The sequence below is a fragment of the Chironomus tepperi genome, unplaced genomic scaffold (genome assembly GCF_022539635.2).
Source record: "Chironomus tepperi strain 1889 unplaced genomic scaffold, CSIRO-AGI_Ctep_v1 contig_78, whole genome shotgun sequence".
Classification (NCBI taxonomy): domain Eukaryota; kingdom Metazoa; phylum Arthropoda; class Insecta; order Diptera; family Chironomidae; genus Chironomus; species Chironomus tepperi.
Genome location: NW_027226200.1, coordinates 4,193 through 17,908, shown reverse-complemented (window position 1 = coordinate 17,908; position 13,716 = coordinate 4,193). Strand labels below are relative to the sequence as shown.

At 29.8% G+C, this 13,716-nt stretch overlaps 1 protein-coding gene across 1 annotated transcript; it reads left to right on the top strand.

Annotated features, from left to right (window-relative positions):
• Positions 1-387: 387 nt before the first annotated feature.
• Positions 388-12,879, top strand: LOC139085648 (uncharacterized). Its single transcript, XM_070633759.1, has 5 exons — positions 388-735; positions 1,296-1,400; positions 10,180-10,362; positions 10,939-12,634; positions 12,701-12,879. Exons 1-5 carry the CDS (start codon positions 407-409, stop codon positions 12,770-12,772), a joined length of 2,385 nt encoding a protein of 794 aa, XP_070489860.1. The 5' UTR covers positions 388-406; the 3' UTR covers positions 12,773-12,879.
• The last annotated feature ends 837 nt before the right edge of the window (positions 12,880-13,716 follow it).

Here is a 13,716-nt window from a genome sequence, read left to right as displayed (position 1 = left end):
AAATGTCAACAAGTCAATAAAAAAACTTTGTAAATACTCAAATAGCCAGAACATTTCGAGAGAAAAAACAATTTCAAGAGTTTTATCAAACTTTATGTGAATTATTATAAAAACTAAGGATTATAAAATTCATTATTTACATATATGAACAAAGTTGCAAATCCCGTACTAGACTTCCATAATTTTCATTTAAATGTAAAAATAAGGAAAAAATTGCAAACATAAATCGTGTCCATGTTGACAGTAATTCAATTTCTGTGACATGCAATGTAGCATATTCTACGTCTAATAGTCATTTAATTGGAAATATGTATATTCTATATTCATTCATTCATTTTACTACAATTTCTGTCCTATTTTTGCTCTATGTTTCATCAACAGTCAGTTATCTTATTGTTTTTATGAGATGGCACCAAGTGCTACACAGGCCGAACATCAACATTCAACTATGACAACAGCAACAATCACGACCACAAGTGTAAGCAATGATCCATGGTGTCAGCCAAATCAACAACAGAAGGAGAATCAACGACCGCCCGTCTTTTACCCAGAAGATTATATATTAGCATTGAGGAAGTTTAGTAAATTTGGGAGTAACAATAATAGCAGTAACAGCAATGCCAATAAATCAATCTACGACACAATTGATGATGCAAAAAATTTGAAATCAAATACGACAAATGGCCACAATAACAAATCTCGTACATTACCGTTGTCCAAAACTTCAGATTATAAGTAAGTATAATTTCCGTAAATATCGATTTTTTATCGCTTTTTTCATTTCCTTCTGTTTTTGAGAAATTTCTTTGTGATATTTTTGTGCGATTTGTGAAAAAGTAATCTTGACTGTCTAATCTTGACCTTCTGGAAAGTGCATGGCGTAGAAATGACTGAAGATCCCGCTATAAGCCAATTTGACTCTAGTCTGAGGCTGGATTTCATCGAATCTGGTAGAATCTAGAGTCAAAATGGCTTGAGATCAGCTTTTTAGCCATTTTCTCGACGTGTACCATCAGGGACCCAGCGACATTCAAATGTTTTGGCACTTTAAAAATGTAACTCAACGTAAAGTTACAAACTTTAAATCAAACAAAATTATCACAAGGAATTAACGTTTTTTCAAACCATTTTTCTATTCCAAAAAAACTGGGAATGAAAATTTGTTTTCTGATTTGTTGAACTTATTTCTTCGTATTCTCCTTCTCATTTCTCTTTTATTTCATTTCAACAAAATAAATAAAAAATTATGCTTCATCGTAAACTACACAAAAATACATAAACAAACAAAAAATCAGAAGCCCAGTTGCGCCAGCTGATACCGAAATGACGTTAAAGCAATTCGTATCGATCACGGAACTTTTGACGAAATTGAGGGCAGATTTGAAGCAATCATTTCAGAGGTAAGTTGTATGAAATCATTATTCATTATTGCTTTATTGTCTAACTTGTCCATACTGTTCCATTGACCCTGCTGATTCATTTCCAGCAAAATAGCTGCCAATAAAAAAAAAATCTACAGACATAACATAGTGATTTTACAAAAATAATGATTGTAAATAAGATGAATGAATTGTAATTGGAGATGTTGGAAAAAGACGCACTTCTCGGTGATTTATTGTATCTTGAAGCTATGCTAGTTGTTGAGTTATGTAGGAAGTTGTTTAAAAATGAAAATTGCTGAACTATTTAATATGATGTTTTAGAAGAATAAAAAGCAAAATCGTGGTTTAAGAAAAAATTTGGAATTTTTTGTCAGAAAGTAGATACTAATTGCTGTTTCATAGACTCTCGCTAGAGTTAGCTGAGAGCAATGCTCGCGAGAATTTAACTAGTATATTTAAGTAGAACAACCGTGTTCTTTGCCTGTTAGGGTTTAAGACCATTAGGAGTCGTATTAAAAATCATTAATTCAAATATTAATTTGTATTAATCAATTAAGAGTTTGGTGCTAATTTTTAAATTTTTTTAAAGTTAAAATCTTTTGTTTAAATTAAAAAGTTACCCCAAATCAATTCCAATTAAATGTTTTGTCCTCGTTCACCATCGCAAATGTAATAAACAAATGTAAAGGTATTAATTTGCAGTAAATTAGAGCAGGTTGATAATTCAATGTTGAAATTCAATTACGCATAGTTAAATTTGATTTATGCTGAATTTATACAATCACCTATAGATGCTTGATAAATTTCAATATTTTCACAATATTTTTGCAATCAAATAAAATCCTTTAACAGGATTTTCAAATTAATTTTTTAAACTGACCGAAGCGATATAAATCCATTATTCAATTATCATTGATTGGTGTATTGATTAACTGTTTACTGTTGTGCTTAACAATCGAATGACAAGCTTATCACCGGCTTTTATTTTGTGACTTTCTAAGAAGTGTATACAAAATGTTGAATAACATTAAAGCAGCATCTTAAAGCATCATTTTGATTGAAAAACAAAAATCAATATTAAGAGACATACTGAAGCTTTTCACTGCTTTTAATAGTAACAGTTTCGTGAGTAATTATGTAATTTACAAGTCAGACTTCAACTACTTTCTATCACATTATTTTTGACAAAATTTTTACGCACTCACGTAATGATAATTTATTCCGGAAACTTATATGACGTGATTATTTCGCTAATCGTTGATGTTTTCATTCTGACCTTTCTAACATTCAGCATTGCTAATGAAGTAATTTACTTTTTCGATAATAAGAGTTGTTTTTTTCAGTCAGATTAATTTACTTTCACTTAAATCATCAAAAAGCTTGTAGATGAAGTTAATGAAGTAATTTCTTCTTGTAAAGTATCATCCGTTAAAATTTAACCATGCCATTTAACATTTAATTCGTTCAAGTTCCATCATAATTTTTATGCTGTAAAATCTTAATAATGCATTTCAATTTACATTCGTAATTGATTCAATTATTACAAGCTTTTAAGAAATAGTAAACGAAAATGGATATTTTTTCACTTTCTATGATGATTTAAATGTTAAAAAGTATCAAGTGATTAACTGGAGAGATTATGCTTGCTATGGGATTCATATAGATTATCAGCTTGTTACTAACTTGACTGTGAGAGAGTGAAAATATTTGCAAATTTCTGATTAAACTGTTGGTCGCACGAGTCTCTTAAAAACTTAGAAATCTCATTCTCAGAATTTAAAATTTTTAATTTGTGATTTTTTCAATACACTAGAAGTATAATCTGTGGTTTTATATTAATTTATATTATCAACACAATTTAATTTCCTATTTAAACTTTCTTATAGATTTCAAGTGTAATTTAATTTAATCTGTAATTGAATGTCAATGAGATCCTTCTATAAATTTTCAATTTAGCTTCCAACTTTTCAACAGAAAATTTTAATCGTCATGTCAAGTTTAATTTGAAATTTTACTGTAAGTAAGTTCGATAACAAGAAAAGTTTTTTTTCTTCTATTTGCGTTTTCATAATTTTTTTTTATCGAATTAAAGCAATGCTTGAGTTGGGTTTAGATGAATAATTTATTGATTATCTCATCTCATTGAGTGTTTAAAGGTTTTTTTTTGCTTATTTATTATTAAAAATTATCGCCAATAATGAGAATTTTTCATCCATTAATTTAATAATGAGCATCATCTTTATTTCAATAAATGCTTGAAAAAATCTTGAGAACCCCAAAACTTCTTATTTAAAAATGTATATGCTCTTTAATTTGCTCATTAAAGAATAACGAAACTAACAGTTCTGTTGACTTTCCTGTCTACTTACATTTATGAAAAGCAACCTTTTAGCTTTTGCTTACATTCTTGTTCTAGTTATTGTATTATCTTAGTCAACAAGCAGAGGTGTAGTCTGAAAATTTTACTAGAGGGATGCAGACCGATTTTTTCCTTCAATTTTGATCTGTTTAAAGCAGAGCTAGAAATCGACTTAGACTTCATATGGAAAAGTTAATTCGACTGCTCACAAAATCCGAATCAACTTTGAGCTCTGATTTATAGACATGTATCGCATACATTTACTAGTTTTTCCAATCACCCCTTAGCTACACCCCTGGACGACATAACAGAATGTATGCATGTACATGCAAGTAGCTTTGTAGGGTTGTAAAAGCTAAAAGTAGCAACAATACTTATAAAATTTCAAGAGTTCTGTTGCTTTACTCCACTCGTTAATTGTCTCATTTAATTATTATCTTTGTTGTCTTATTTTCTCTTTATTCTGTAAATAATAATAAGGTGGAAATGAGCATTCACAGCTTCGTTCATTGTAATTCCGTTTGATATAAAACAGCTTTATTTGACAGGATATATTAGTCTGTAATTTAAAAATTGTTTGAATTTTTTGGAGCAGACATTTTCGGAATGACAACAAGCCTTTATGAATATTTCAATGTAGCTTCCTATTGACCTCAATTACATGAAATGGATATATTTATTTTATTTATTAAATATTTATTTATTGACATGTAATAAAAGTAATTAAATTATTTCATTACAAACTTGCAGCAGCCATAAATTAAATTTTAATTCAGTATTAAATCTACACCTACTTTTTTCATAGAATTATTAATTATTTAGTAAATGTTGGGGGCTATGTGTGTTTACAAATCATTTACTTCATGCTTGAAAAAGTCAAATCCTAGATAATCAACAAGCTCATCCATTTAATACAGGCAAACCACAAATTTATTGATAATTAATGTAATCGATTTGGTAATCGTCTGGATTTATTATCAAAGCTGCGAATAGCCACAATCATGGAAAGCTATGTTTAATTGATACCGATTAAAGTATCAATGCAACTTGGATAATTGATAATAATCTCCAATCATTAACTGTATTGCTTATAAATTATTTCGATATTTTCGAAATACGAGTGCAACTGACGAACAATTTTATTGGATATTCTCTTTAAATTTGCGCTCATTCAGCCTTTAAAGCATAAAATTTGAAAAATTCGTATCTTCTAGACGATTCAATCTTAAAGTCTCGAAACAATGGTTAGTCTGTCATTAAAGATGTTGCAATTATGTTGTCTTTACCTTTTCATTACCGATTATGTAAAATCCATTAAATTGATAAAATTTGTCAAATCTTGTAACTACTGTAATTGAAAATGAAAAAAAGGGACATTCACTTTGATTTTGGACTTTTTGGAATCGAGACTTGAGGGTATCTTTTCTTTAGTGCATGCAATAGACTTGCATGCAAATGCTCATTTGGTGCTGTTTGGTCGGTTCTGGATAAGTTGAAAAATGGTAAAAAACGGATTTTTTCATGTCTTGTTTGACTTGAAAAGTTTCTTATTTAATTAAAAGATATTGAAAATTTTCGGTTCATAATTTACTATATAAGAGCTTTAATTTGACATAGGACAAGGTTTATATATAGTGGCAGGACTTGAGAAAATGTATGAAAATACCATGAAAAAAAGCTTCAAGCGTCCGGAACTAGAAAGTTTCTTATAGACCTATTTTTTCGTAAAGTACTTACTTTCTACTTTCCAAAACTGAAAAAATAGGTTGGCAAATTATTGCATTTTTAGTTTTGGACGAATTTTTTCTCAAAACTAATATTTCTGAGATGAATGAAGATATCATTTGGAAAAAGTTTTTAAATGTTTTTTAATGTATTTAGCCATTTTAGGAAGACTTGTGAAGAAATTTTTTTGAAAAAGTTCAAAATTCTCCGAGTTAGAGGGACATATGAAGACTTGACTGCTCAAACTGCTATAATTTTACATGACTAAATTAATTTCTGTTTTTTTGTTTAGTGTAGCTTGTTATAATACCTTCCAACGATATATAATACTTAAAAGTTTAGTTTAAAACGGACCCTGTTTGTGACTGACCCTTTACAAAGAAATTTTCAAAAAATTCATTTCTAAAACTACCACTTAGAAATTAAATAATATAATGTTTTTGTGTTTTCTAGGTCAAAATATGATAGTTTTGAATCTCAAAACTCAAAAAATCTCATTTTGTAAACTTTCTGCAACTTTAGGGGCCTTCATAGGTAACACTTAGGTAGTCCAACAATTCTGAGATATGAAACTTTTTTATTTACTTTTTTTGATTGATATTCAATATTTACATTTATTTTGTGCAAAATGTATCAATTTTAAAAAATTTGGGTCGAAAAAAAGTGATTTTTGACTATTTTGTTCAAACCAGGCTTAGGTAGGCCACATTTATGGCACTCCAGTAGACACTATGATTAAGTTCTATACATGTATTATGCATATTTATAAAGGTAATAGTAGTAACTAGTAATAACAGAAAACAGAATGCAAAAATATTGGTTCCAAAAAAAGTTATAGCCATTTGAGTGGCCAAAAAAGTGTCGAGGAGAGCAACCAGCATAGGCAAAATCACAAAAATTTAAAATTTTACGTTTATTTTGACAAAAAACGCAATAATTTGAATTATTACAACATAAAAATAGTTTTTATTCAAAAAATTTCTCGAATTTCATTAAAATTTTGAATTTTTGAGTTTTTGCCTATGCTGGTTGCTCTCCTCGACACTTTTTTTGGCCACTCAAATGACTATAACTTTTTTAGAACCAATATTTTTGCATTCTGTTTTCTGTTATTGCTAGCTACTACTATTACCTTTATTATTATGTATAATACATGTATAGAACTTAATCATAGTGGCTACTGGAGTGCCTTAAATGTGGCCTACCTAAGCCTGTTTTTAACAAAATAGTCAAAAATCACTTTTTTTCGACCCAAACTTTTTAAAATTGATATATTTTGCACAAAATAAGTGTAAATATTGAATATCAATCAAAAAAAGTCAATAAAAAAGTTTCATATCTGTGAAAGGAAAGAATACCTGAGTATTACCTATGAAGGCCCCTAAAGTTGTCGAAAGTTTACAAAATGAGATTTTTTGTGTTTTGAGATTCATAACTATCATATTTTGACCAAAAAAACACAAAACATTATATTATTTAATTTCTAAGTGGTAGTTTTAGAAATGAATTTTTTGAAAATTTCTTTGTAAAGGGTCAGTCACAAACAGGGTCCGTTTTCACGACCAAGACTACTCCAACTATTAAGTATTATATATCGTTGGAAAGGTATTATAACAAGCTACACTAAACAAAAAACAGAACTGAAAAATATTTAGTCATGTAAAAGTTATAGCAGTTTGAGTGATGAGAAAAAGAGTCAAGTCGTTAAATAGCATATGTCCCTCTAACTCGGAGAATTTTGAACTTTTTCAAAAAATTTCTTCACAAGTCTTCCTAAAATGGCTAAATACATTAAAAAACATTTAAAAACTTTTTCCAAATGATATCTTCCACATTCATCTCAGAAATATTAGTTTTGAGAAAAAATTCGTCCAAAACTAAAAATGCAATAACTTTTGTTCGTACCAACCGATTTTGGATATTTTTTCAGTTTTGGAAAGTAGAAAGTAAGTACTTTACGAAAAAATAGGTCTATATGAAAACTTTTGAGAACTAGCATATTTTCCGGACGCTTGAAGCTTTTTTCATGGTATTTTCATACATTTTCTCAAGTCCTGCCACTAAAACCCAATATATATAAACCTTGTCCTATGTCAAATTAAAGCTCTTATATAGTAGAATTATGAACCGAAAACCGTTTTTCAATATCTTTTAATTAAATAAGAAACTTTTCAAGTCAAACAAGACATGAAAAAATCCGTTTTTTACCATTTTTCAACTTCAAACACCTCCAGAACCGACCAAACAGCACCAAATGAGCTGAAATTTTGCATGCAAGTCTATTGCTATATGCACTATAAGAAAAAATACCCTCAAGTCTCGATTCCAAAAGTCCAAAAATCAAAGTGAATGTCCCTTTTTTTCATTTTTGCCCCATAGTGTGTAATTGAAACAAGCTTTCTCTTCTTTTTGCATTAAAATGCTCAACATGTGGGTTTCATAACAACGTTAAAATTCGTCAAAAATTACTTTAACAATAACAAACAATTTTATTACGAACTGGAATAAAACGAACTTTTTATTTACTTAAAGTAGTGGCAAATATCGTTATAAAAATATGGTAGAAAAGAAAACGATGATTGAAGTTGTGCAATATAACGAGGGAAATGAGGCTGAAGACTTCAAATCACTTAAAATTTGTTTATTTGTCATTTCCAAAAACACGAAATTATGAGGACGTTCCTCTTTTAATGGAACCATAAAATGCATTCATTTGATAACTAGTTTGTTTGACTTTCGACAGTTTTATTTTAACAAAATTTTAAATAATTTTAAAGTGAAGTCGAAGTTCAAGTCAATATTTCCATACAAAGCTCGAGTCGGCATCGAGATTAAGGAAATGTTGATTTTTACTTTAAATTTGAAAGTTATAGGTATCATCATTTCGCATAAACATAGTAAATTAAACCTCAAAAACACATAAAATAACAATTTCCCATATCAAATTATTGAACACATAATGAATTATATTCACATTTTCTCTTTTATGGTTATCACATAATAATCGACATAATAATCAATTATTATCTCACTTAATGGATTGCTATTGTTTTATGATTTACCAAATAGATTTTTTAATTATAAATTAAGAACAATGGACATCAAAAATGTCATTATCGGTGAATGAAAGTTTGAATGTTTATGGATCGTCGGTCATTCAATCATTTTACATTAATTTGGGAGATATTTGATTTACACAAAATGCCAAATTAAGAATTGTGAGTGATCGTTTGGAAAATTATGTAACGCTAGCGGACTTAGGGAGGCAGCGGACTTAAAACTTTACGATTTATTTCATGATTATAGGGTTTACGGTGAAGGTGAGAGCCTATTTCTGGCGTATCGTAATTTCCAAACGTTTCCTGATTAAATCAATAAATGTGTATGCTTTTAAATACGAAAATTTTACTTTAACGAAAAAATAGTTTCAATTCTACTTTTATTCTAATCTTAAAGCTTATTCCATCCACAAATTCCATAAAGTCTCTTTTAAATTGCAATTATATTCTTTGATAAAATCGAATAGACAACAATTTTTCATTCACATGTGTACAGAATGCGATACAACATAAATTTCAATTGCATTTCAACAAACATTTTTATTACATGCAATTTTATCACACCAGTGTGTGAAAGTTAAATGAAGAGAACCAATAAATAAACGATTGACTCAACTTGTTGAATATGTGTTTTGCGACATATTGAACTAAACTTTTAAATACACATTTGCGTTTACGTGCAACAGTTTCGTGCATTGCAACATCTTTTATTAACAGCTTCTGTTCAAATATTTTGAAAACTCGTTCAATTATTTGATTTCGGGATATGATACAGACTCTTAAATTAATTGAAAAACTTTATTTCTTTTAATCTTTCGAAATCAGAAATTTATATCTTCAAATTCTTCTTAAATTTTGGATTTACTTTCACTTATCAAAATTAATACTTTTTTACCGATAAATTTTGTTTGAATAAAGCCGAAAGATTCATTTGATGTATCCTATCTTCAACAATTATACTCACAATTTGCAACAGCTGGTAGATAAGATAAAAAAAAATATAATTTTTAATGCTGGCTTTCCATTAGTGCACCCATCGTGTCTATAATTTAATATTCTTTATGGAAAATTGAAAAAATTTGAATCAATAATTTAATAACTGTTAGCTTCATATACCGCTACATCGTTACTTTATTCTCTGTAATGTAAAGTCATTCCATCATCTTTCAATAATTCTCGCTCTATATTTAATAAAAAAAATTATACCCGACTCGTTCATCTTTTAAAGTTATTAAATTATGATTGCTTGTTACGAGGATTTTTCTAGTTGCTTCCGATTAAATTTTGAGTGCAGTTTCCTCATTCATAATAAGTTGTCATAGTTTTTTTCCTCCTGCATTTCCAATGTCATACATATGTAACAGTCGTTTCGATTTATGAATTTTATTCCATTTCAGTTATTGCATGAGCTTAAAAAAGTTTTTAAGATTTGTTGAGCAATAGATTATTTCTGACATTCTTGTTAAATTTAAAATATAACTGAGTCGTTTAAAATTTACGTCCATTACGTCCATATTGGACATCAATTATGAACGATTCCAAACAGCAAATTTATATTTGAAATAAAATTCTAATTCTATATATTTTTCTCTATTTCCATGTCATACGTGAATTATTGCTGAATACGACGATACTCCATGCAAATATTTATCAGCTTCGTACAAGAATTCGTTGCAAATCCAATGGATGGTGTAAGTTTATTGCTTGAAGTCTTACGTGGTATTCAACTCAGCCAAAATACAATTACCGGAAGTAGTACTCTAAACTCACAAAATATGGATATGCGGAATAATCAATCATATCAGCGCAGAGCACTGTTGGATGAACTTACATGCTTGTAAGTATAATAGAAAAATAAACTTTACATTTCACAATATCCCTTCATCATATTTATATTTTGATGTCATGTCGTTTGCTATCACGTGACACAGTGGGAGAATTTCACATAAATTGAAAGCTGCTGTGTTAAATTCCTTTGATTGATTCTGTGATTTTTGAGTTAAATGATGTCTGTTCAGATTTTTATCAATGTCTAAAGGTATATACTTAGAAATTGTTTGAATCTCTTTTCCTAAAAATCAAGCTTAATATATACCGAAGAATCTATACAAAGGCAAAGGTTTACATTCTTTAGAAATATCTTAAAAAACTCAAACAGTGCATGACATGTGCATGCCTTTGGCATCAATTTAAAAATCACCCCTTGGGTTTATCTATCCTTCATCTCAGTCAACATCAATGCAATTGAAGTTTTTATTCAATTTACAAATAACTATCAACACTTTTCCCTTGTCAAAGCTAGCAAATGATAGGTAGTGATGAATGTGATGATGATGATGATGATGTTAATTAAAAAGGACGGAAAGTGTAGAAAAACTCTATCTAATTTTATTTTTCTCTTTTCCTATTTCAGGCAATGTTTAAGCATATGTTGTTCCCGCACGACTGATGCTTCAATACGACTAGGCAATACACCAGTTGGATTACTACCCCTTGCTTGTTCAGCTACAAATACAGGAATACGTGCAAGAATATTAGCCCTTCAATTACTTACAACTGCATGTGATCCAAATATTCTTGGTGATCATGTTCCTAAGGCATCGTATTATGGACATCAGGCAGTATCTGAATCATTAACAACGTTAAGACTTCGATGTGCAGAACCAGTAAGGTTTCGCCTTTTGATTGGAATATTAAACAGTGGTGGTGGAAGTGGAGAATTGCAATATGTTGGAATCAAGTTCATTAATACATTTTTAGAAAGTTCAGATTCAATTCAGACAAGACTTTACCTGCAGGCAGAATTATATCAGGCTGGACTTGATCCACCTCAAATGTCAAAACTTATTTCGTCGACATCACCATGGCTGCAAAAGCTTCAAGATGAGATTAAACATTGGGAATCAATAAAAATTGATGTTGAAGTTCTTCAAAAACAAGTCCGTAATGCTGAACAATGCCGCAGTAAAATGGTCATTCTCGAGAGAAAAGTGGAGATGTTACAAGAAGAGAAAAATGTTTTTACATCTATTGAAAGGCGATTACAAGAAAAATGTGCGGATTTACAGCGAGAATTGATGCAATTGAAGAAGAGTAATTCGACAACGTCCACACTTGAAAAGCCTGTAGCACTTCCACGACAGACACTCGCAAATGGACAAAAATCACATCCTTCAACCACAGAAAATGAAGATGAAGGTATCAGTTCAAGTGAAACAGGACAATCATCAAGCCCCGTGCCTATGGAATATAAAGCAAATAACAAAATGGTTATAAAGAATGATGACTACGATGAATCAAATACAACAATTGACGATGTAATTGAGGAACTGACAAACATTGTGAATGATGCGGAACGTGAAATTATAGAAAATGGAATACATAAGCCATTGATGAAGTCACGATCTGAGGATGTACTAGCGACATCAGGAGTAACAAATGAATATGACAGTATGATAATACCCAGTAATTTATTACCACAGCCACCATCAAAGAAAGCTAATAAGTCTTTGATTCATATACTTGGACCGCAACATGATGTAGAAGGATCAGATTACGATTACTATATACAAAATGTACAGCAACCACTCAATAATCATGAGGATGAGCGTAAAAATGAAGAATCACATTCACTTATCTATGAAAATGAGTATGAACTTGACAGCAATCAGAAAAATCATCCAGATATTGTCAGTACAATACCTTACAATGGCAATAATAGACAAAAAGGAACAGACGACAATAATCGACATCTCTTGAATGTTATAATGGATGCACGAGAAAAAGAACAACAATCATATCATCACGTAAATAACCGTGCACACTCGTTAGAACGTGACATTTTTCCACCTCAACAGTTCAATGGAGTATTTTTTATGTCCGACATGAACCCAATGACACCAGCCACAAAATTCTCATCAAAACCTGATATTATGGCTGCTTTAGGGAAACAACGTTCATCAAAAAACTACGGTGTCAATTCAATGGTTGATGTGGTTATGACATCAACAACAACAATAAATCATGATCAGCAAATAGCCTATCACCAACAAGTAAAACCAAGACAAATATTCCTGCCTTCTATTGATAAATTTTCATCGCCACAAAATGTAACATTTAATAATTTTAAATTTAAAAATACAAACGTTAATCCTGCACTCTTTTTTGACCATCAGCATCAACAGCATTTGAGGATGCAATCTCACAACGGGCCTAAGGTTACTGACTTAATATCGGGATTATATTAAATATTTCGTTGAAGCTTTTTTGGTTTATCACATGCATTAATGCTTCAATTATATTCAGGAGCAGACTTTATACATATTTTAAAATTATTAATATTTTAGTTTTCCTGCAGATGCCACAATAAACTCAGAAATTTAATGATTCAAATCTGAATTAAATATTTAATATTTATATTGTAACAGTTTTTGGCATAATATAGTAAATTATACTTTTCTAATGCCTAATGTCTTTTATCAAAATTTAAAACTTGAATTATACAAAATTTTTAAATTTGAATTATTTTTCAAACAATAAAAAGCTTAACTTGATTGTTGGAACTTAACATTTGACATTAAAATTGCTAATTTTATTGCTTTTTATTTATTTTAATTCAAATTTTTTGTACATCCTTTATGCTATAAAATTAATTAAATATATACACATACGAAAAGAATGTGCAATAAAATATACATGATAAGCATTAGAAAGACATAATGTATTATAATGAAAGTCTTCATTTATCCTAATCTTATCTTTTAAGAATAAAATCTCTTTTACAATTCATTTGATTTATCTTTATTGTATTTCATATCTTTGTTTCCTCTTTTTTTCTTATACTTCTTGCCTCAATCCTTTTATTATTACTCGCTTAAGTGAGTTAGAGAAAAAATTTGTATAGAAAATAATTTGAATAAAGGATCGCAATAAATAAATTTAATGAAAAAGGGTTAAAGAATGTGTTTTGTTGTTTAAGGATGGATGGCAAAAAAATCTCTGTAAAACTAGTGTATCGGGTAGAAACCCAATGCGGATATATTCACACCGTCTCATAAAAAGTCTCGCGAGTAGGCTCCAGCGGGTCGGCCAAGCTTCGCTTGGCATATGCTTGAGGAATCAGGCTCCAGCGGGTAGGCCAAGCTTCGCTTGGCATATGTTTGAGGAATCAGGCTCCAGCGGGTAGGCCAAG